Here is a 23349-nt window from a genome sequence, read left to right on the forward strand (position 1 = left end):
GGCTGCCATCTGCCCACTCAGAACCAGGGATGCACAGGCCACGCCCCTCTAGCTCCCCAGGCAGGTGGCCTGGTGGCAGGGGAGGGGGGCTCACGGTGTGTGGTGAGTCAGGGCCCCCGGCAGATGGGGACTGGAATGAACCCCTCGGAAGGGCCGGCCCCCTGCAGGGCCCTGGGCAAACCAGGCAGCCGCAGGCAGGCGAGGCCCCGAGAGAGGGTTCCTCGGGAGTTACTGGGGAGCCGCGTGGGCGGGGGGCTGCCTGGAGGAGGTGACTCCAAGCTCTAAGAATGAGAAGGATTCCCACGGAGGGAGGTGATGGGGCAGAGGTTGTCTGGAGGAGGGAACAGCCCGCAGGCAGGCGGGAGACGGGCAGTGGGGGAAGGGGACCGCTGGCCCTCGCCGAGGCAGGGCCTGGCGCTCACTCCTGCTGCCTGGGGCAGCCAGCCTGTGAACCAGAGCCTGGACCTCGCCCGTCCCCCCCCCACCCCCCCCCCCCACACACACACACAGCACGGGGGACCCGGGAGGGAGTGTCCCTGAGACTTTATTGTCACGCCACCCAACACAGACACCAGCCCAGTCTCGGGAACAGGACGGACAGAGTGCCGGCAGCGGGGGCACATCAGTCAAGAGCCACGGGGAGGGGTGCCCCCCCCCGCGACCCCGCCTGCAGGTCACAGGAAGGGATGGCTGATGCGGCGGCAGACAGATTCGGGTCAGACACCAGGCAGCACTTCCTGAAACGAGAGGTCTGCTGAGGCCCAGGGCAGACAGAGGGGCCCACCCAAGGCCCAAACACATCCACCAGCCTCGAGACTCTTCCAGAGGCCGCGGAGGGCATTGGGGGGTGGGGGGGGGCTGTTGGCGGGGTCCTGGCCAGCACAGCCTGGGAGGCAGTGGGGGCGCCCAGTCAGGGGGGCGCGGGGGTAAGTGGGTCAGGGCGGGCAGTACACACAGCAGAGGCATCCAAGCACCATTGGGGCTGGAGGACCTGCTTGGCCATGGCCGTGCCCTCCGGGGCTGTGGTAGGTCTGTCAAGGGGCGGTTGACAGGACAGAATCCAGAAGGCCTGAGGTGGCCCCTTCCTCCAGGCAGCCCTCCCTGACTGCTCCCATCTTCCACCAGCATATTCACCTGCCCTTACACAGTGGGTGCCTGCCCACAGGAGAGGCTCTGGCCCACGCTGGGGTCTGGCCACAGGGCTGGGAGTGGTCAGCCCTGCCTGGGGGGACTTACCGGCCCCGGGGCCGGGGCCCCAGCCGCAGCCTGGAGACTCTGCAGGAGAGTCACCACCTCCATGTTCCCAGCGGCTTCTGCCTGCAAGAGGGAGCCCGAGGGAGGGGCTGCTGAAGGGTTACTGACCTGCCGCCTGGCCTCTACCCAACCTTCCCCAGCACAGGAGCCCCCGCTCCCCGCCTCCTCCCACCCAGACACACGGGGCCCATGTGTCACTCTCGTCCCCACAGCTCTGGGCGCTGGAAGGGGGTCATCCCTCCCTACCCCACCCCGGGCTCCCAAGTGGGAAGTGTGTTCACCAGGAGAGTGTGGGCATTTGTGAGAGGGGCAGGGGGGCTTGCGGAGCTTCAGGGAGGCCTTCCTGGAGGAGGCGGCGGCCCTGGAGCCCGGGTGGCACTCACCACAAGCAGGGCGCTGCGCCCATCGTAGCCCGGCTGCCCCAGGTCGGCCCCCGCCTGCCACCACGCCCGCAGGCCTTCACCGTCCGCCCTGGAGGCCAGCCTGGAGGGGAGCCAAGGGGGCCATCAGGGCCTGCTGGGCGCCGGCCGGCCATCTGCCCACCTGCCTGCCCGGGTGCTGGCAGCGTCCGTACAGAGCCAACGCCAAACAGCTGGCCCAGAAGCGCCGGGCCCGGGGGCGGGAGGCGGGGGTGGGCAGCCTGGGTCTGGTTTCACCCAGTGCGGGTGCCTGTGACTCAGGTCAGGGGTGCACACGCACGCACACATGCACGCACACGCGCACACACACATGCACGCGCGCGCACGCGGGGACACGTACACACGGGCATGCAGGCCCGGGCACACGTACACACCCCGTGCTGAGAGCTGCGTGCCAGTTTCACATTTCACAACACGCTCTCCCTGGGTGGGGCCCACGGGCCAGGAGTGTCTGAGGCCGACCCGTGGGGGGACGGGAGTGAACCCGGCAGCTCACGGAGGGGCCTGGCTTGGCGGGGCCTGCCGCCCTGGAGGACGAGGTGGCAGGTGGCAACCCCGCACCCCTGCCCTCTCGGAGGAGCCCACCCCCAGCTCTGGGACCTGGGGGTGCGGGGCTGGGAGGGGCAGCCCCACAAAGCGGCCCTAGTGACCCTCTCCTAGTCAGGAACCCACAGCAGTCCCCATGGCGGTGCTGGGTAACTTCTGGGTGCACCCACCAGCCCCTCTGGGACCTGGCTGACCCGACCGCTCCCTGCCTCGGTTTCCCCATCTGTCAATAAAGCCAGAAAGGTCCACCTGCGGGTGCAGCCCTGAACCAGAAGTCCCTCTCGAGTCCAGACCAGAGGCTGTGGGCAGCCTCACAGGTTCGGCCTGAGTCCCTCCCTCCGGGCCCACCCCCACCCATCTGCTGGCCCAGCACACCCCTCCTCCCTGACAGAGGGGCAGGGGGGTCAGGCGCAGGACGTGACCCACGACCCTGAAGCCAGGGCTGGAGGGAGGCTGGGGCTTTGGGGTGGGTGCGGGGGCAGAGCTCGGGGTCTTCTCCTTGTGAGCGGGCAGCTCACCCCTCCTCACTCCCCGCCAGTCGTCCCGAGACCCCTGGGCCCGGGCTCTGAGCTTCGGGGGGGCACACCCCAGCCATGGCCAGCGCCCCAACCCCAGCCACACGGGACAGGCCTCGCCCTGCTGTCTTCTACGCTGCCCCAGCGCCATCCTCCCACCTCCACCGCCCGCAGGCCAGCCTGTGGGCAGCCCGGGCTGGATGTGGGAGCTGCTGGGGGCGCAGGGGGGCAGCGACGGGGCCTGGGCACCCTGGGGAGGGTCCCAGGGACGCAGGAAGCCCTGGCCTGCCCTCCGCAGCCAGCAGCTCCCTCGCCGGGGACCTCCAGGCCCGCCCGCCCTGTGCCTGTCCCCTAGGCAGGCCGTGGTGGCCGCTCAGGGCGGCTGGGAGATCAGTCATGCTGGCCATGGGCACAGGGCCTCCAAAGACCCCCTCCAGGCCCCCCGCCAAGGCCTGGCCTCCCCGGCCCAGCCCCAGGCCTCACCTGCACAGCTCCGTCCCCACGTCCTCCAGCTCCCGGGCCGACAGGCGGGCCCCGGCCGCCCGCAGGAGCCCGATGGTGCCCTGGTGCCTGCATGGGGAGGGGTGCTGAGACACAGCGGGGCTCCACTCCTGCGCTCGGGACAAGAGCCCCTGCCCCAGACCAGACCCACGCCCCCCGCTAGTCCAGGGCACCCTGGCTCCCCAGGGGACGGGCCCGCCAGCCCCCTGGGAAGCTCCTGCATCGCCCCCTGAGGTCTCCCCGCCCCCCATGCTGGGGCTGCGGCACCCCTGTGAGCACCTGGGACAGCCCACCCTGGGGGACAGTCCCCACGCCCAGCTGTCCACCCCACGGCACACCCCCCTGGCCGCGCTGAGCCTGGGCAAACTGAGTCAACGGGACGGACTCTGCCCTTGGGGTGGGGAGGGGACGAACATGGGTTGTGCTGGTGGGGAGCAGGGCTGGTGTGGACAGCTGTCAGAGGCCAGTCCCCTGGGCCCGCCGGGCTGAGCCGGCCATGGGGAGGGTAGGTGGGTGTGGCTCCAGAAGTCAGGGCAGAGCAGCCCGCTGCAGTGGGGGGCAGAGACCCCCGCCCCCGCAGTGTCCAGGTAGACAATAAACCCCACGGAGGCCGCCTCCCCTTCAAGGAAGCTGGGAGGAGGGTGTGACCCCAGCCCTTGCCCCCCCACGCTGCCAAAGAGCCTGCAGAACCACCCCAGGGCACAGCAGGGTGGGAGGGGAGGAGCGGGGAGACCGGTTTGGGGGGTGTTGTGACAGCAGGCGGGTGGGGAGGAGGGCGGGACCCGGGTGGGGTGATCTCATTGTGCTACCCAACCCCGCCCCTGCGAGCTCCAGCCAGATCGCCTGGGCGCTGGGGTACAGCCTCCAGGCCCCCCGCCCCCCGCCCCCCGCCAGGCCTGTTCTGAAGGCCCCGTGCTCACAGGAGCCTGGGAAGGAGGGTGGAGCCCCTCACCCCTTCACCAGGGGATGCACCCACCCAGGGCGCACAGTGGAGGAGGGCACCAGGGCTTGGCCCTGACCGTCTGGGGGCCCAGGCCCCACACCCCCACCGCCTGCCCTCAGACTCCGGAGCCCCTCCCTGAACTAACCCAGGACCCGCAGGCACGCCCCATGCCCTCCCCCAGGGAATGCTGAGGGGCCGGGGCTGGGGTGGGGTCTGGGGGTGGGGCTGGGGCTCTGCCTCTGGGGGAGGAAGACTTCCCAGGGATGAAGAGCGAAGCTGAGGCTACTGCCCAACACACATGTTCATGCGTGTTCACACAGACGCGCACACAGCTGTGTCTGGGGCTGCTCTGGCACACACGGGCAATGGGGCCGGGACGCCAGCAGGCCCGCCCCACCTGCTGGGCAGCCACGGTGCCTGGGCCCGGCACCTGCCTGTCCGGTCACATCAGGGCCACCGCACCCCCCCCAGGTTTGGACTGTCCATCAGGGCAGGTGAGGTCGGCCCCCGGAGAGAGGCCAGGCCTGGGGAGGGCCAGGAGGCGCCCAGAGAAGGCACGCGGATCCTCAGGCCACGGCCTGCCCGCCGGACAGAACACCCCCACTGCCTCTCTGCCCGGTGCCCTCTGCCCCCTCCCTTGAGGAGACCACACTGGCACCCCCAAACACCTCAGGCTGGGCCCCTGCCTCTAAGAAACAGGGTGGGGCCAACTCAGGGGAACTGAGCCTGTCCGAGGGCACCTGTGCCCACCCAGCCCGACGCCTGGCACCGTGCAGCCAGCTTTACACGTGCCCCAGCCCAGAGCTTGCCCGCCCCCGGAGGTAGCTGGGTCCAGGCCCCCCACAGGGCGCCCCGCCCCAGTGTGCACGCAGGGCCCATACCTGCCCCTCACGGCCAGCAGCAAGGGGCTGAGGCCCTCCTGGTCCCGGGCGTTCACCGCCGCCCCACTCCTCAGCAGCAGGCTCACCGCTGCGGCGTGGCCCCTCCGGGCGGCCACGTGCAACGGAGTCTGACCCTGAAAGTCCTCCAGGCTCAGGTCACTGCCCTGGGGTGACGTAAGGACATGTCCCCCACTGAGGAAGGGCTGGGCAGGGTCGGGTGGGCCACAGGGAAGGGACAGGCGGGGGCGGGGTGCAGCCGGGGCGGGGCCCGGCACAGCCACTGTGCTCCCCTTCGCTGCAGCCGGCTGCCCAGCCTTGTGGCCCCGCCACAGGGGCGCTATGGAGCCCCAGAAAGACCATCCTGCCCCCCCAGGGCGGGGCTGGGGCTCACCCGCTCTGCCAGGGCCTGCAAGGCCTCCAGGTCACCGGCGTGGGCCGCAGCACAGGCCAGGCTGGGGGTCAAGGCGTCTCGCACAGCATCCATCTCCTGGGGGGGGGGCAGGGATGCAGCATCTGGGACCATGCCTTGCCCTGGGTTCTCAGCATCCCCCAGAGCGAGTCCAGGGCGTGAGGCTGCCACCCGCTCTTCTCACCAGCTGGGCCCAGGGTCCCTGCCCCTGAGACCGCTTCCGGCACCACCTTCCGGGACATACGACCACGAGGCGCTGGGGCTCTCGGGAAGGAGCCAGGCCCGCCCCCCCCCGAAAGAACCCCACTCCACACGTCTCCAGAGCCCCCAACACCAGGAATGTGGGGGCGATCCAGGAGCTCCCCCGATGCCAGAGGCCAGGGGTCCCAGCAGAGGCCGCGGCAGGCAGCCCCGCACCTGGCCCAGCCCACGCTCAGCCCGCACCTGTGGCCGGGCCTGACCACACGCATCCGGCTCTCATCTGACCGCCACCCGGGGGAGCCGCAGTGAACGCTCCGAAGCTCCCACGACAGGTCCGCCCACGCCTGCCGTGCTGAGGGGAAACTGAGGCACGGGACGTGACCCCGCCAGGTCTCACTTCACCCCGAGGTTGGGTGTGTGAATGGGCACTGAGAGGCCCCAACCTCCCCTGCAGACCTGGCCCCCAGCCCCCACTCCTCTGCCCTTTCCTGGTCCCGGCAGCCTGGCCGAGAAGGGGGAGGAGAGAGAGCTCGAGGCCCAAGGCCGTGGGGCTTGGAGCCTCACCCCGTGGAGCCTGAGAGACCCCTGTGCTGGCGGCCCCTCCCTTCCAGCCTTCAGGACCCGCACCTCACGAGGCAGCCTGCTCCATCCCACCAGCGGCACGCCACAGAGGCTCCCCGGCTGCCCCGCCTCCTCCCTCACTGCTCCACGAACCCCGCAAACCCTTTCTGCGGACCCGACCCCGGAAACGGGGGGACCTGGGTCCAGAACCGGCCAGGCAGCTCCCGCGGACCCGCCCCCGCACCGGGCATACCTGGCTGAGGCTGAGGAGCTGGGCCACCCCGAGTCCCAGGCTGCTCTGAGGGGAGGGCCGGCAGGTGTCCGCCTCGGGCAGCGTCATCTCTCCCCGGAGGTCCCTGGCCAGCAGCTGGGGGAGCACAGGAGGGCGGGCCCCAACGCGGCCCCGTGGACACGCGGTGAGGGGCGCCCGGGGCCTGCAGCTCCCCATCCGGGCTCCATCCTTCAGCCTGAGCACCAGGCTCTGCAGACCAGCCCGCCCCCCACCCCTCCTGGCTCAGGGTCCCCAAGACCAGGCCCCTCCTCAATCAGAGCGCCTGGTGGCTGTGCCTGGGGCTGCCTGGGGCGGGGGGGCTCTCTGGGGCAGTTTGGGGAGCCTCCGTGTGTGCCTGACCTCGGGCTCCCTGAGAAGGTGAAAGGACAAGTGGGGGTCGGCAAAGGGTGCGGGAGCGGAGGCCCCAGAGCGGGCCCTTTGCACCGTGGGAGGCCCGTATCCCTGCCCCCTTTCCAAACGCAGACACGGCCCTGGGCCGCCCCCCCCCCCCCGCCCCTCTGCCCGTGTCACACCCCGGCCCGCCCTCAGGATCCCGCTGACATGCCCACAGCCTGAGGGGCTCGCACCTCCTTCCTGTCGTCCAGGCTCAGCCCGGGCTGGCCCAGCACATAGGACAGCTTGGCCAGGGCCGCCTCGGACGTCATGTCGAAGCCTGAGATGATGCCAGCTCCCGCCGCGGCCTGCGGGGGAGGGGCGGCCGTAAACCGGTGTGGGTCCCAGCCCAGTGCGCCCTGTGCCCTCGCCCGCCCCCTCCGGGCCCGCTCCCCCCATGCCCGCTGCAGCCTGCGGGGGGGAAGGGGTGATGGGGGAGGGGTGGCGGTGCCCTTGCCCACCCCCCTCCAGGCCCGGCCCCCCACCATGCCCGCTGCGCCTTGTGCCCTCGCCCACCCCCCTCCAGGCCCGCTCCCCCCATGCCCGCTGCAGCCTGCGGGGGGGGGGGGAAGGGGTGATGGGGGAGGGGTGGCGGTGCCCTTGCCCACCCCCCTCCGGGCCCGGCCCCCCACCATGCCCGCTGCGCCCTGTGCCCTCGCCCACCAAGCCTGCGGGGGGGGAGGAGTGATGGGGGAGGGGGGCGGTGCCCTCACCCACCCCCCCCAGGCCCGGCCCCCCCCCATGCCCGCTGCGCCCTGTGCCCTCGCCCACCCCCCTCCGGGCCCGGCCCCCCACCATGCCCGCTGCGCCCTGTGCCCTCGCCCACCAAGCCTGCGGGGGGGGGGAAGGGGTGATGGGGGAGGGGGGCGGTGCCCTCGCCCACCCCCCCCCGGGCCCGGCCCCCCCCCCATGCCCGCTGTGCCCTGTGCCCTCGCCCACCCCCTCCGGGCCCGGCCCCCCCCCATGCCCGCTGTGCCCTGTGCCCTCGCCCACCCCCCCCCGGGCCCGGCCCCCCCCCATGCCCGCTGCGCCCTGTGCCCTTGCCCACCCCCCTCCAGGCCCGGCCCCCCCCCATGCCCGCTGTGCCCTGTGCCCTTGCCCACCCCCCTCCGGGCCCGGCCCCCCCCATGCCCGCTGTGCCCTGTGCCCTCGCCCACCCCCCCTGGGCCCGGCCCCCCCCATGCCCGCTGCGCCCTGTGCCCTTGCCCACCCCCCTCCAGGCCCGGCCCCCCCCCATGCCCGCTGCAGCCTGCGGGGGGGGGGGAAGGGGTGATGGGGGAGGGGGGCGGTGCCCTCGCCCACCCCCCCCAGGCCCGGCCCCCCCCCATGCCCGCTGCGCCCTGTGCCTCGCCCACCCCCCCCAGGCCCGCCCCCCCCCCATGCCCGCTGCAGCCTGCGGGGGGGGGGGAAGGGGTGATGGGGGAGGGGTGGCGGTGCCCTCGCCCACCCCCCCCAGGCCCGGCCCCCCCCCATGCCCGCTGCGCCCTGTGCCCTCGCCCACCCCCCCCATGCCCGCTGCGCCCTGTGCCCTTGCCCACCCCCCTCCAGGCCCGGCCCCCCCCATGCCCGCTGCGCCCTGTGCCCTCGCCCACCCCCCCCAGGCCCGGCCCCCCCCATGCCCGCTGCGCCCTGTGCCTCGCCCACCCCCCCCAGGCCCGGCCCCCCCCCCATGCCCGCTGCAGCCTGCGGGGGGGGGAAGGGGTGATGGGGGAGGGGGGCGGTGCCCTCGCCCACCCCCCCAGGCCCGGCCCCCCCCCATGCCCGCTGCGCCTTGTGCCCTCGCCCACCCCCCTCCAGGCCCGCTCCCCCCATGCCCGCTGCAGCCTGCGGGGGGGGGGGGAAGGGGTGATGGGGGAGGGGTGGCGGTGCCCTCGCCCACCCCCCTCCGGGCCCGGCCCCCACCATGCCCGCTGCGCCCTGTGCCTCGCCCACCAAGCCCGCTGCGTAGTCCGAGGTCACGGTGCCCTGCAGGCAGTGGGTGCAGTTGAGGATGAGCAGGCCCCGCGCGGCCGCCGCCCGCAGCTCCCGCAGCAGGTCGGGCTTGGTGGGCCCGTTCCCGGAGCCGAAGGTCTCCATGACCACGCCCTTCAGGGGCGGCTGCAGGAAGGCCCGGACCTGCGGGCCAGGAGGGGGTGAGGCCTGGGCTCCCTGCCCAGCGGCCGCCAGCAGCTCGGCCCGCACCCGCGCACGGCCGGAGGAAGCGGCTGCCCGCGGTGCTCCAGGGCGGCCGGGCGCGGGCGCGTGGAGAGGCCGCTCCACCGAGTCCTCCCCGCGGGACCCCTGGTCTCTGCCATGTGTTCGGGGCTGCGGCTGGGGTGGAGATGCCCGGGCCACGGGAAAGGGCTCGGGGGGGCTGCCCACCTCCCTCCCGGCCTAGCCCACCGCCCGGCACGCAGCTCTGCCGCCCGCACCCGCACCCAGGAGGCTCCCAGCAGCCGGGGTTGGGGAAGGCCTGGCAGCTAAGCATGCGGGCGGGGTCGCGTTACCGGCCCACATCCCAAATCGGTGAGACGGCCCCAAAGCCCCGAGGAGGCGGGAGGGTGCAGGTCCCCATGCCCGACCCGGGACACTCCCGGCTCCCGGCACGAGGGGCGTATGCCCGAGGCCGGCTTCCGGGTGCCCAGCAGGGCGTGCATCGGGGACAGGATGGCAAGGCGGGCGGGCAGGGCCAGCTGGTACCGGCCCTGGGGAGCCATGGGGGGCCTGGGAGCGAGGGCACACGACGGTGGGGGTTCGGCGGCACCTACCAGGGTGGCGGGGATCCCGGGGTAGAGACGCAGCAGGCCCACGTCGCGCTCCATGCGGCTGTGCACCACCAGCCGGGCCTGCCCGCGGGCCTTCCTCACCAGCTCCCGGTTGACTGAGGACAGAGGGCCGCGTGGGGCCCGGGAGCCACCTTCGGGCCAAGACCCCGGCCCACCTCCTCCGGCCCTTTGTGCTGCCGGCTCCCCCCGAGCCTCCCCCGGCCACCGGGCCCTCCTGACGCCCAGCCCTGGGCTCACGAATACCCTGGCGTGTGCCAGGTCCCTGGGGCACAGTGCTCTGGGGGAGAAGGACCCCGGGGGTGGAGGCCTGCCTGAGCTGTGGCTGCGTAGGCAGCGGGGGAGGAAAGGCATTGGAGGCAGAGGAACAGCAGGTGCAAAGGCAGGAGGCACAACAGATGGGCCCAGCCACGGGATCCCAAGCCAAGTTTGCTGTCCGGGGCCCCCGGAGAAGTCGGGGTGGCCTTCTCAGAACAGCAGCCGCACCTGCCCCTGCCAGGCACCTACCCCGCCACAGCTGAGAGGGCGAATGAATGAGTGAGTGAATGAGTGAGTCTTCCGGACCCCTCACCGTTGGGGAAAGACAGCCTCCATCGGATTCACCCCAAAGCCTCAGAGGCCTAACGTGTGCCCACCCGCTCCCCACGCCAGGGTGGGTGACGGGTCCCAGCCCTGTGGAGGGAGGGGCAGATGCTTGGGGCCGGTGCCCCTCAGGCCACCACGCAGAGGCTCGGGGTCCCCAGTCTGAAGGCCGCTGCTCCGCCAGGACCGACCACGGCGTCCCCGGGGTGAGGGCTGGGCAGCGGGTCCGGCCTGCGAGCCTCAGGAGCCCATGCCCAGCAGGGCCCCTCTCAGCCCCGGCGGCCTGGATGGGCGGGGGGGGGGGTGGTTTGCTGACCCCCCAGCACCGATGCCATTAGAGCCCATCCCGGGCACAGGCACCTAGAGGCCCGCCCACCCCAGGACACGGAGGCCCGGAGTGGGGAGCCTTGCTGAGGCTGCTGGAGAGTCAGGGCAGAAGTGGGGGGACGGGGTTCTAGGAGCTCCACCCGGGCCTCCTCCACCCCGACGGGGTGGGTGCCAGCCTCTGTGCCCGCTGTACCCGCCAGAGCCCAGAGCAGTGCACACCTGATAACGACCTGAGGGACATTCCAGACACGCCACCCTCTCACAGGGCGCTGGGGGGGCGGGCGGGCACTGGAGGGTGGGCAGCCGGGAGGGGCCAGAGGCTAGGAGACCCCGGGGCCAGAGCATCAACCAGACGGCCTTTAATTCAGGGCCCTTGGCCCCGGCGGGGGAGGAGGTCAGACAGCGGCGGGTGGGGGCTGACACCACGGAGGAGTGATGGCTGCAGAGGGGTTCGCAGAGACCAAGATGGCCACGTCCCCACAGACGGCCACCCCGAGAGCCCACGGGACCCATGTCCCCCGCCCGGCCAGGCGCGCTGCCCACCACCAGAGAGGATGGCCTCCTGGGGCCCAGGGTGGACCACGGGCCTCGGCCGCTGGGCAGCTGTGGTCCACAGCCGGGGGGTCAGGGGCTGGCAGGCCAGGAGCTGGCCGCCCCCCTCGGACGGGGCCTCTGGAAGGGCGGTGAAAACACAACCCCACCCGGGAGGGGGCCCAGTGTGGAGAAGCCCTCCGGCTGCGTGCCCACACCCCAGTCACCCGGGGCCCCGCCAGCCACACCCGGGACCCGGGCAGAGCTCCCTGTTTCTCAGCAGCAGCTGCCAAACCGGACAGGCCTGGGCGCGCGAGGCCGGGTTCTCACACCCGCACGCAGTCCAGCCGGTGGGAAGCCAGTGGGGACCTGGGCCTGGGGGCCGGGGGGGCCTCTTCCCTGAGGCCAGCCTCAGCCCTGCACCCGTCGAGCCTCTGAGCCTGGCAGAGCAGGCGGTCCTGTGCCCGCGGCCTGCCTGGGCTTGGCGAGACCCAGCCAGGGGCCCCGGGACCCAGCGCCCTCCTCCGCGCCCGCCAGCAGGCTTCACCCCCCAGCTCCACTCCTAAGCTCCAGATGAGGGGTGACTCAGCCCCCACGGGGGAGGGGTCCTTGCTCCTTCCTTCCTCAGCTGGGCTGGGTCTCCCGACACAGGCAAGAGGGGCTGAGTGCCACCACCCAGCATGGGCAGGGAAGCCAGGCCTTCCACCAGCGCCAGCATCGGTGCCGCCCTCTCCAGGAAGCCCCCTGGATTGCTCCAGCTCTCAGCGAGCAGGAGGGCCCTCCCCGCCCCCGGACCCCTGGGAGCGCTGCACAGGCATGAGGTGCACTGACGTGTTCTGGGCCTCACCCCCCCCCTCCACCCCAAAGCCCCCGGGGAATGGACAGGGTGGGCCCAGCCGGAGTGCAGGTCAGAGCTCGGGAAAGGGAGTCGGGGCTCGGGGCCAAGCCAATGCCTCCCTGCCCCTCTCCACCTCGGTCCCACCATGGGGTCCTCCTGCCCTGACGCCCTGACCCCCTGGCAGAGAGGCCTGCCCGTCACTGTGCCTGACCCCACAGCTGTGTCCTGACCGGAGATCCGAAGGCTCTGGGGGCGTTCAGGGTCACATGACCAGCCCACCTGCTGGGAAAGAGCCCGCCCCTGCAGGGGCTGCACCCCAAGCCCTCCCCGGCTCCCCGCTGCCTGCCTCTGGGAACCGCCCTGCAGACCCCGAGGGCTCCACCTCGCAGGGGCAGAGGCCCTGTGGGTGAGGCCACCTCCGTGTTCCGAGGGCCAGACGCTCGGGCAGGCGGACCAACCTGAAGAGCTGGGTCCTGTGTGTCCCACAGAAGCGGCCCCGCCGGGAGCGAGGCCCCAGGCCCCACACGCCCCCCAGGAAGGGGTCACAGCTGGGGGCAGGGCGGGGCGGGGCGGGAACAGGTGCTCCAGAGCCCCTGTGCCATCGGAAGCACAGGCCTAGCAGGCTGGGGTGTCGCTTACACACGGGGCCAGGGGTGGCCAGGCCCCTGGGGGAACCCACAGGTCCCAGGGGCGTGGGGACGCTCTGGCCTGTCCCGGGAGGGCTGCCAGGGTGTGAGGGGAGGGAGGCGCTGGCCAGGCCCATCTCGGACCTGGAGAGTGAGGGACACCACGGGCCTGCAGGTCTAGAGGACCCTCCGGGGCCATTAGGTGGCCCTGAGCTTGGCCCAGCGGCCTGGTCAAGCAGCTCCCACACCCAAAGCAAGGGGTGGGGCGTCCTCCCGGGGGTCAGGACACATGACCTGCTGGAGACAAGGGGTGCGGGCTGCCTGCCAGGCCCGGGGGACAGAGAGAAGGGCCCCAGGACCAAGGTGCATGGCCTCTGAGAGGGACTCCTGGGCTGGGGCCACCTGGCCGGGGGTGGGGGGGGACACGAGGGGCAAACCCCCCAAAACTGCTCCTCCTCTGGCTGACTCCTGGCCCGGGCTCCCCCCCAACCCCTCCCAACCCTCCCAACCCCCCCAACCCCTCCCAACCCTTCCCAACCCCCCCAACCCCTCCCAACCCCCCGCAGCCCACGCAGCCCCGGGCAGAGCCGAGCTGCACTGTCCCAGCTCGGGGCGGTGGGTGCTCCCGGCCCAGTCTCCCCGCCCAGCTCCCCGCAGGGTCCGCAGGCGCCCTCCTGCCGCCCTGGCACCCCTCACCCCTCACCCCGCTTACTTATGACGTCAGCGCCCACCACAGCCAGCGGCGGCAGGTTGGGGGAGCAGAAGGCGGCGAACTTGCGGGCGTCCACCTTGGTCACCCGCGTGCCCCGAAACAGCTGGTTCTGGAAGAACAGGCAGACCTGCGGGGGGCGGTGGGGGGGGCAGCAGGTGACACGGGCCGACCGCCCCTCTGTGCAGGCCCCTGCTGTGTGGGGGGCGGGGAACCTCGTGAGTGACGGCTGTGCCAGATGCTGAGGCGGGAAAGGCCGGCTCGGATCGGCCAGGACCGTGTGCCTCGTGGGAGCTCACCCAGGGGAACAGAAAGGCAGGTCTGGGGGACCCCACGGACGACCGCGTGCCCCGAGGGCAACGTGGGCGGCTGTCCCGCCCCTCCCTTCTCCCACGGAACACGGGCCGTGCGTCAGTCACAGGTGAGGGCAGCCCCCAGTGCCCGAGCCCCTGCCGCCCGGGGGTGGGGTACCTCGGGGATCACGTACTGGCCGGCCATGAGCAGGGCCCCCAGCAGGTTCTCCCGGCCGTCGCTCCACAGGGCGTGGATGGGCACCTGGGGGGGCGCACGGAGCTAAGGCTGAGGCTCCGGAAGGACAGAGGGGCCGGGCAGCTCAGGATGGGGGAGCGGGTCCTGCCCCCCCTCTCCCCCCGAGAACTGCCCTTCTGATGCTACTGGCCCAGCCCGGCCCCTCCCCTCAGCTGCCCCCGCTGGTCCCCACACCAGGAGGGTTCCGCCTGGCTTCCTGCCGCCCACAGGGACCACACCACGGCCAGCCCAGCCCCTGGGTCCCCAGGGCACCTCGCTCCTCGCTGCCCCGGGCAGGACAGGGCCCCGGCAGAGGGCAGAGCGCGGGGCCTGCGGCCGCAGGAGGGCGGTCACCTGGGCACCCGTGAGGACCACGGTCTTCTGCAGGTTCTCCAGCACGAAGGCGAGCGCGGAGGCGGCGAAGGCCATGGTGTCGGTGCCGTGGATGACCACGAAGCCGTGGAACTGCTCGTAGTGTGTCTGCGGGAGGCGGCCCGCTCAGCCAGGCACCAGGCACCCCTCGCGGCTGCCGGCGGCCTCCTCCTCGGAGCGGGAGCCTTCCCCTCCGCCGCCACCGACACGGCAGGGCCCCGGCTCAGAGCGGGGCGGGGTGGGCCCGGGACCCTGACATTGAGGCCGGGCTGGGCAGGCTGGAGGCCGGCCCCGCTCTCCCCGCCCCAGGACGGCTCCTTCCCCGGCTCCTGGTGGGAGCCCACCGTGATGGGGCGGTGGACGGCCCCCGAGGACAAGCGGGGCGCCCTAGGCTTCCCAGGCAGGACCCCTGAGGACCCAGCTCAGAGAGCCCTGTGCTGAGTGACACTGCCCAGGGCAGCAGGAGGGTGGGGAGCAAGCCCTGGAGCCTGGAGGTCCAGCGGGTGGGCCAGGCATGGGCACAGCGATGGGCGGAGGCACGGGCAGCACTGGGAGTGGCAGGAGATGTGGGCAGGCGGGCAGGTGCTGGCGGGCAACGGGGAAGGGTCCTTCCAGGCACAGCCCTGCTGGCCAGCTCTGCAGGAGTGAGGGTGGCTGCGGGGACAGCCTCCGGCCACCACCTCCTGGAGGGCCGCCAAGACTGAACCTCGGAGCGGTTGCGAGGGGCCCAGTTACGGGACAAGGGGACCATGATTGAAAGACCAGCAGCTGGTGGGGATGGCAGAGCCGTGCCACAGGGCGGGCTGGGGCGCCATCTGCTGGCCACACAGGGCTCGGCCGCAGGCTGGTGGCCCGGCTCCAAAGGCCCTGCCTGCAGGGAGTCCTGGGCTGGCTGGACACTGCAGCCAGGACAGCGGCCATGTGCTGAGCAGCGCACAGGCCCCTGGGAGGGAGCCTGACCTGGACAAGGGCCGCAGACATGCCCATTGGCCGCTGGTGGCCCCCAAAGGGACAGAAGGGCCAGGCCCAGGGCCACACACCCTGTCCCAGGTGCTCACAATGAAGGGGGGGCAGGAGACAAGCCATGGCCGGGGGTCAGGCCCTTGGCTGCCCAGGAAGGGGAGCCTGTGTGATGAACCCCTGGGGGCCGGTGAGAAGTGGGCCTGGAGGATGGGAGGCCCCCCCACCCCAGGAGCCAGGACCAGGATCATGCAGGATGGGGTGGGGAGCGGGGACAGAGAGGACAGCTGGTGGAGGGCGCCCTGGCCTCAGGAAAAGCATGCTGTGAACCCAGACACCCCTCGGGGTCCTGCACCCTTTTATGGCCCTGCCTCACTGGCGGGCGGGCGGGCGGGCAGGGGGTGGACAGCGGGGAAAGGGCCAGGTGTGAGCTTGTCAGTCTGCGGGCAGGTAGCACACACTTGGACCCAAGTTCCTCCTGGGACAAACCAAGCGCATGGACAAACCAGGACGGCTGTCCGTCACCGGAAAGAGCTACCGCCCCTGCACGGAGTGGGGAATGGGGGGCGGGATAAGGTGGGCAAGGGCCTCAGAGGCCCTGCAGCTGGGATGTGACCTGAGGGCCTGGCACTTTCCTGAAGCCGCAGACCCACCACATACCCAGAGCGAGTGGGTGGGCTGGCCCCGCCCCGCCCAATAGCCCTGCCTGACTGCAGCCTGCCCACAGTCCCAGCTCCACCCATATCTCAGCCCCGCCCAAGTGCTGGCCCCACCCACATCCTGCAGCCCCACCCACAGTCCCAGCTCCACCTATATCTCAGCCCCGCCCACAGTGCTGGCCCCACCCACATCCTGCAGCCCCACTCACAGTCCCAGCTCCACCCACATCTCAGCCCCGCCCACAGTCCCAGCTCCACCCATATCAGCCCCGCCCACATTCCTGGCCCCACCCACATCCTGCAGCTCCACCCATATCTCAGCCCCACCCACAGTGCTGGCCCTGCCCACATCCTGCGGCCCCACCCACAGTGCTGGCCCCACCCACATCCTGCAGCTCCACCCATATCTCAGCCCCGCCCACAGTCCTGGCCCCACCCACACCCTGCAGCCCCACCCAGTCCCAGCTCCACCCATATCTCAGCCCCGCCCACAGTCCCAGCCCCACCCATATCTCAGCCCCGCCTACAGTTCTGGCCCCACCCACATCCTGCAGCCCCACTCAGTCCCAGCTCCACCCATATCTCAGCCCCGCCCATTCCCACAGCCCTGCTCAGTATGCACAGCCCCGCTCAGTATGCACAGCCCCGCCCACATGCTGCAGCCCCGCCCATTCCCACAGCCCTGCTCAGTATGCACAGCCCCGCCCACAGCCCCAGCCCAGCCCACACCCCCTGCTACCTCAATGGTCTGGGCAATCTGCACCCACTCAGTGATGGTCATGTCACTGGAGTCGAAGAGGGGCTGGCACTCCAGCACCGTGTAGATGATCCTCTGGTCAGGACTGGCCGGCCTGCGGAGGCAGAAGGGCGGTGCCCACCTGACTCCCGCCTTGGCCACCCCGTCCCCCTCCGCCGCCCGCAGGGCCTCTGCACCGGGGCCTGTGTCTGCGCATCCACAAACTCGGAGCGGAGTACAGGGCCCAGCCTCCCTTCACCGGACTTCCCAGGAGCGGGGACCGTGGGTGCTGAGAGGGGCCACGGACGGGCCAGGAAGAGCTGCAGCAGCACAGCCACCTTCCACCCCAGCCCTGAGGGATGAGCCAGAGCCCGCCTGGGAGGAAGGTCAGTGACCAGCAGGGCGACTCCCCACCGCCTGCCAGCCGTGAAGGGCACCAGGCAGCCTGGGCCGAGAGCCGAGAGCCGGGAAGCAGGGGCCTTCGCACAGGGAGGAGGGGCCCGCGGGCCACCCCCAGCGGGTGGGGTTCTGAGGCGCTCTCCAAAGGGGACTTTGGTCCGTTTCAAGCCGTGGAAGAGGACATGAGTGACGGCCTTCTGCAAATGAATCGCTGGAGGGAGGCCCTGAGAGACGCAGCTTCCTGATGGCCCTCCCCCAGGACAGCGGGCCGCCTCCCTGGCCGACCCCGAGGGAGCCCACACTCACGGCAGCACCAGGGTGTCCTCCGGGAGGCCGCGGGCCCGGGCGTGCTCCTCGTCGTGGAACATGGGCAGGGTCCTCAGGACGGCGGCCAGGCCCCGCCCGGGGACCAGCACTGCAGGCGGGGGACGGGGTCAGGGGCTGGCAGCCACCACCAGCTCCCACAGCCACGGCCCCTCTGTTCTGTGCTGGGCATTTGCTGCCCTGTGCCGGGGGTCAGGCCTGGGCAGGCGTGTGGGCAGGGAGCAGGGTTGGCCCAGGTGAGCTCGGAGGCCAGGTGGACAGGCCTGCAGCTGCCAGGGCCCCGTCTCCAGGGGAGCCCACCTGAGGCTCCTGGGGCCTTGGCCTTCTGTGGCCTCTTTCTCAGATGCCACTCCCCTGCCCCCGCTCCGCAGAGCACCCACAGACACGCTCCTGGCTCTGCCAGGAGTCCTCAGCCCCAGCCCTCTCCCAGCCTGTCAGGTGCTTCACCCCAGCTCAGGGCACTGCCTCCAGGAAGCCCTCCATGATGCCCAGGCCCTGCTGCCTTTCCCACATGCCCTCCACGGCCTCTGCTCCCTTGCTGGGCTGTGTGCCACCCCTCCAGGGTCCAGCCCAGGCCTATGCCTGCAGCGTCCGTGCCCCAGAAACATGCTTCTACCGAGGCCCTGGCAGAGAGGGCGCCGGGTTCTAGGCAAACCCCAAAATAGGGGTGGGGGCGTCCAGCCCTGCCCCGGCATCAGGGGCGAGTTAATTAAATGTTCGACCACGTGGAGCAGCTCATTTTTAAGTGGGTCATTTCGTATGGCCCGAGGGTGACGTTATACATATCCAACGGCCCTTGGCAGGGAAAAGGGGCCCGCCCTGCCCTAAGCGGTCACAGTGTGCCTCCTGGAAACACCACTCCTCAGCACAGGCCTCCGCCCCGCGGCGCTCCCTCCCAGCACCGCGCCCTCGGGCGCAGCCACTCCTCGCGGAGGTTCTGTGGGCGTCTGGGCACCCGGACTCAGCAGCAAGGACAAGGTCCCCACCCACCCCCATCGGCTGGAACATGTAAGGCCTTCAGGACCAAGGTCAGTGGTCACTCCCGGTGATGGCCTTGCTCCCGGCCTTGGAATCTGCCGGGTGTATCAGTCCCCGCTGCTGTGTAACAAACGGCCCCAGCCGGGCTGCTCAAAACAGCACCGCTGCTGCCTCACGGCTCGGGGGGTGCTGGGGGCTGCGTCCAGGCTCCCTCGGTTGTTGTCAGAATCCGGTCCCATGCGTGGACCCCTGTCCCGGCTGCCTCTGACCCGCCACCTCGGCTTCTCCGGCTCCCAGCGCCCAGGCCGGGGCCCCTGGCTCTGCCTTCAACGCCAGGTCGAGTCTCCCTCACACTTCGAACCTCTCTGACCTCCTCTGCTCATCTTTCCCCTTCAGGGGCCTGAAAGCCCGCTCACCTGATCCCGGAGGGTCCTGCTTCAGGGCCCGGGGCCAGTCCACTCCCTCCCTCGGGGTCAGCAGCTGAGCTCAGGCCCCCAGCCCTCAGCCGCTGCCCCAGGCCCTCTGGGCCCGAATGCCCCTCCTGCTCGTGGCTCCGGCCTCGCTCCCCGGGGGCACCAGTTTCTGTCCTGTTATGTGTCCCCACAGCTTGGCCTTCGGACCAGGGCAGTGCGTTCTCTGGTCTCCGCCGTCTGGAAGGCGCACTGACCGGGTGCAGCGGGCGGCCAGGCGCATGGGCTGCGGTTCCAGCCCCGCTGGGTCCGGCCGAGCCAGCTCCCAGGCCACTGTGTCGGGGGGCCCAGCCCACAGGGGCCCTGTCCTGTCCACCTTTGCTGCTTGTTCACGCTGGAAACAGAGGGCCCCACTTCCTCCACTTTCTTGTTTCCCATAAACGGCTCATCGTTGGAGCCGCGGCAGGCCCTAGGCCTGACAACGGACCCTTTTCCTTAGAAAAATGTCTACACGGAACATAGCCGTTTGCTGGGAGAGCTCTCCTGTTGGCGTAATACCTGGTCGTTAGGGTTCCCTCAGTGAGCCCGGCGAGCGTCGACCTAGGAACCAGGAGGTCACAGTTCGATTCCCGGTCGGGGCACAGGCCTAAGTTGCAGGCTCGATCCCCAGGGTGGGGCCTGCAGGGGGCAGCCCATCAGTGATGTTCCTCTCTCGTTGATGTTTCTCTCTCTGTCCGTCTCCTTTCCTCTCTCTAAAACTCAATAAAAACAGACAGACATCGCCCTGACCGGTGTGGCTCAGTGGATAGAGCGTCGGCCTGCGGACGGAAGGGTCCCGGGTTCGATTCCGGTCAAGGGCATGTACCTTGGTTGCGGGCTCATCCCCAGTGGGGGGTGTGCAGGAGGCATCTGATCGATGTTTCTCTCTCATCGATGTTTCTAACTCTCTCTCCCTCTCCCTTCCTCTCTGTAAAAAATCAATAAAATATATTTAAAAAAACAAACAAACAGAAACAAACACAGACAGACACATTTCTTAAAGATCCCTCAGTAAGACCCAAGGGCAGCGGTCACATGACCAGCCCACCTGCTGGGAAGGAGCCGTCCTGCACGGGCTGCATCCTAAGCCCTCCTCTCCCCCCTCGCTCCCCCCTCGCTGCCCCCCCTCGCTCCCCCCTCGCTGCCCTGGCCTTGGCACGGCTTGGCCGCACCGTGTGCCCTGGCGCCTGCTGTTTACCAGCAGGCGCAGAAGTGCCCTCGACAGTGACGATCCAGGCAGCTTTGCTGAGGCCGGGCCACCTCCCTCCCGACCTCCCGGGGGCAGAGCCCACGTCAGCAGCGCGGCCAGTTAATCATTGACACCCACACCATCCTGAGGAAACGCCGGGCGGGGGGCCTGTGGTGCCAAGGTCACCCCCCCCCCCCCGGCTCATGGAGGGCAGGGCTTCCCCAGGCCCCAGGCCGGCTCTGCTCTGGGCGTGGAAAGGTCCACGCCACCCGTGTCCGAGGACCGCCAGACACCTCAGCACAGGGAAGGCCTCCGATGTCCCTCGGGGTCAGGGGCACCGGGACCCTCGCTGCTCCTCTCCTAGGGGGGCAGCAGGGACAGGCTCAGGCCTCCCCTCCTTCCCCCTGGGGCCTTCCTCCTGGGCCACCACCGCCTCCTGAGGGGGAGGGTCTGGCAGCGGCCAGGAGGCATTGGGGGGGCGGGGGAGGCAGGTGCCGAGTGGCTGGTTCCTTCTGGGGCAGCCCTCAGCTCAGTGGAGACGCCGCCACGATCCCAGTGGGCCAGGCTGGGGTGCCTGCTCCGAGACCCCAGGGCTCAGGAGGCCGGCATCCCCGCTGGCTGGGGCAGGCTGGCTGCTCTGAGCCTGGAGGGGACGACAGGGTGGGCTGGCCCCAGACGAGTGGGCAGGCCAGCCCTTGAGGGAGCAGAGGCCTCTCTCCCCAGCCTTGCAACCGCCCCCCGCCCCTCCGCCCCACGAGGTCCAGCCCTCCCAGACACAGGCTGGTCCAGCAGTCAGGTGCCCACGGCCCCGCGGCCCCACGGCAGGGTCCTCTGGGACCAGCTGCAGTCCTGGGGGGCTGCTGGTTTAAGGTCCAAGCTGAGGGACCAGCAGCCCTGTGGTGGGCGTGTGGCGGGACCGGCGGCAAACTGTCCAGATCGGGGATAAGGAGGCACAGCAGCGGACAGCAGGCTCCTGGCAGCTGGGGGGAGCCACCGGCCAGGATGCGGACCACCCAGTCCCAGCACCCGAGCCCCTCTGACAGGGCCCAGCCACTGGGCGCCTTGAGGGTGTCTATGAAGTGACCATCACGTGTGGCGGATGGACTAACAGGGGCCGAGGCCCCAGAAGCACTGTCGGAGGGCAGAGGGCAGAGGGCGGAGGGCCTGAGTGGCTGCTTCAGTGGGCAGCGTTGGGAAGGAGGGAGGAAGGGACAGGAAGTGGCCCAAGGACCAGCAAGGGCAAAGGAGAAGGTTAGACCCGGGGGAGGGGGGAGGGGGGAAGCTGAGTTAGTTCTGAGGCAGGGAGAGGCCAGGCTGCAGGCAGTGGCCAGGCCCCGGAGGGCTGCTGGGAGTGGTCCGGGGAGGGCGCCCAGGGCCAGGTGTGGGGCCGCCCAGGTGTGGCCGGCAGGTGGGAGCGCGCGGAGGAGCGCTGGGCAGAGGGAGGAGGAAGGTGGCAGAGGACAGTGCCGTGGGAAACGGGGCTCCTGAGGGACCGGGCATCGTGGACAGCGAGGAGGGGAAAGGGTTCGAGGATGAGGCTGAGGGCTTGTCCTGCCCGCCCGGGGAGGGACACCCCACGGGTCAGTCACGGCGCTCAGAGGAGCCTCTGCCGCAGGGACATGCAGCGCGGCTGACCCAGAACCCGACAGCCGATGCTCTTCCCCCGGGGGCTCCCGGCCTCCCCGGGGTCCCTCCCCGAAGGCAGCACCCGGCCCGCAGCCTTCCCCCTGGGAGCCCTGGCTGGCCCACGCCCCACACCGAGCGGTCACTCCTGCCGACTCCGGTCAGGCCAACGCCACAGGCAGACAAAACACAGCTCCCCAAGCCCCTGCGCTGACCTCCCCCAAGGGGTCAGAGCCCTCAGGCGGCCAGGCGCTCAGAGCAGCAGGGATGGCTGGGGCCACCTCAGCGCTCAGGGGCCCTAGTGAGGCGCCTCGCAGCCCCTACAGCCCTGCCCGCCGGCTGGTTGGCCCGGGGAAGGGAGAACGGGTGCCCGGCCCACCCCCCACCCCCCACCCCCCACCCCCCACCCCGAGGCGGGCAGTCACCGCAGGACCCGCTGGCCGCTGTGCTCCCTGCCCTCCAGGGGCAGGCACCTGGGCCGGAGCGGCTCGGTCCGCGGCTGGGACCTCGGAAAGGCCGGGCGCGAGGACCACCCCGTCCCCCGACCGGAGGCCGCCCCTCCCGGCCGCCCGCCCGCCGCCGACTCACCGCCGCGGTGGCTCCGCATCCCGATGGTGCCCCCCGTGTAGATGGCCAGGAGCCGCCGCTCGGGGCCCGCCGCGCGCGCCATGCCAGCAGGGACCCGGGGGAAGGGGGCAGAGAGGGCTGCGGGCGCAGGAAAGGGTGCGGGGAGCCCGGGGACTTCGGGGGGCTGTGGGGACGGCGGGAACCGGGACTGAGGAGGAGAGCGCCCAGGGCACCCGGGATGGTGGGGCTCGCTGGGGGGGCGGGGGGGGCGGGGCCTGCTGTGGCGGCGCCGGTGGGGACTCACGGGCTGGGTCTACCCCGAAAGTAGGGGGAGATGGTGGGGCCTGAGAAGGTCCGGATTGGTGGGGCGGAGCCTGCGGCACCTGCTTGGGGGCGGGGCCTGTTGGGGCGGGGCCTGTTGGGGCGGGGCGGGCCTGGCGGGCGGGGCCTGAGCGCCCGGCGATCCCGGTGTCCGAGGGCCTGTGACGGGGCGTAGGCTGGCGCCCCACGGACAGTGGCATCAGCAGCCGCATGGACGCCGGTGCCCAGCAGAGCCGGCGCTGTTGACCGCCTTCGGGGTCCACTCCCTGGGGCGGCGGGGCGTGGGCAGAGAGAGGCCCCAGCCCGCCCCTTGCACCCCGTCAGAAGGGCCCGAGGGGACGGGCACCTCCAGGGCAGGGCCAGGAGGAAAGGAGCGGGATTTGGAGCTGCCTCCCTCCCCGCACAGCCCCAGCCGCCCACGCCGTCTGGAAAGAGCCGGGATTCTGGTTCCGTGGAAGTTTCTTTGATCCGCGAACTAATGCTGCCCGGAGGTCGGGGGGGGGGGGGGTCTGTATTAGTTTGCTGGGGGGGTCTGTATTAGTTTTGGGGGGGTCTGTATTAGTTTGGGGGCATCTGTATTAGTTTCCTGGGGGGTCTGTATTAGATTGCTGAGGGGGTCTGTATTAGTTTGGGGGGGTCTGTATTAGTTTCCTGGGGGTCTGTATTAGTTTGCTGGGGGGGTCTGTATTAGTTTGGGGGGGTCTGTATTAGTTTGGGGGCATCTGTATTAGTTTCCTGGGGGGTCTGTATTAGATTGCTGGGGGGGTCTGTATTAGTTTGGGGGCATCTGTATTAGTTTCCTGGGGGGTTGTATTAGTTTGCTGGGGGGATCTGTATTAGTTTGCTGGGGGGTCTGTATTAGTTTGGAGGGGTCTGTATTAGTTTGGGGGGTCTGTATTACTTTGCTGGGGGGTCTGTATTAGTTTCCTGGGGGGATCTGTATTAGTTTGGGGGGGTCTGTATTAGTTTGGGGGG

General features: G+C 70.8%; 1 protein-coding gene across 2 annotated transcripts; it reads right to left on the reverse strand.

Moving 5' to 3' along the window:
- Positions 1 to 517: 517 nt before the first annotated feature.
- On the reverse strand, positions 518 to 22431 carry ASPG (asparaginase). Of its 2 annotated transcripts, none has more exons than XR_013960610.1 (16): positions 22075 to 22373; positions 17230 to 17338; positions 16528 to 16639; positions 14152 to 14277; positions 13741 to 13824; positions 13273 to 13399; positions 9642 to 9754; positions 8827 to 9009; positions 7089 to 7202; positions 6484 to 6597; positions 5451 to 5546; positions 5060 to 5223; positions 3218 to 3304; positions 1638 to 1737; positions 1237 to 1343; positions 518 to 737 (listed from the first exon to the last, which is right to left on the reverse strand). XR_013960610.1 is itself a non-coding variant. In XM_080668244.1 (16 exons), exons 1-16 carry the CDS (start codon positions 22154 to 22156, stop codon positions 717 to 719), a joined length of 1713 nt encoding a protein of 570 aa, XP_080524370.1. In that variant the 5' UTR covers positions 22157 to 22431; the 3' UTR covers positions 518 to 716. The 2 variants fall into 2 exon arrangements, 1 of the variants encoding a protein (XP_080524370.1); XM_080668244.1 differs by having other exon boundaries at positions 1237 to 1317; positions 22075 to 22431.
- Positions 22432 to 23349: the final 918 nt, after the last annotated feature.

Source organism: Plecotus auritus (genome assembly GCF_963455305.1).
Source record: "Plecotus auritus genome assembly, chromosome: 1".
Classification (NCBI taxonomy): domain Eukaryota; kingdom Metazoa; phylum Chordata; class Mammalia; order Chiroptera; family Vespertilionidae; genus Plecotus; species Plecotus auritus.

Coding starts and splice junctions, on each gene's coding strand:
- ASPG (XM_080668244.1), bottom strand. CDS start 22,156: ATGGCGCGCGCGGCGGGCCCCGAGCGGCGGCTCCTGGCCATCTACACG. Junction 16,640..17,229: donor GAGGACACCCTGGTGCTGCC/GTGAGTGTGGGC, acceptor CTGCCTCCGCAG/GCCGGCCAGTCCTGACCAGA. Junction 3,305..5,059: donor CTGCTGGCCGTGAGGGGCAG/GTATGGGCCCTG, acceptor CTCCCCATGCAG/GCACCAGGGCACCATCGGGC.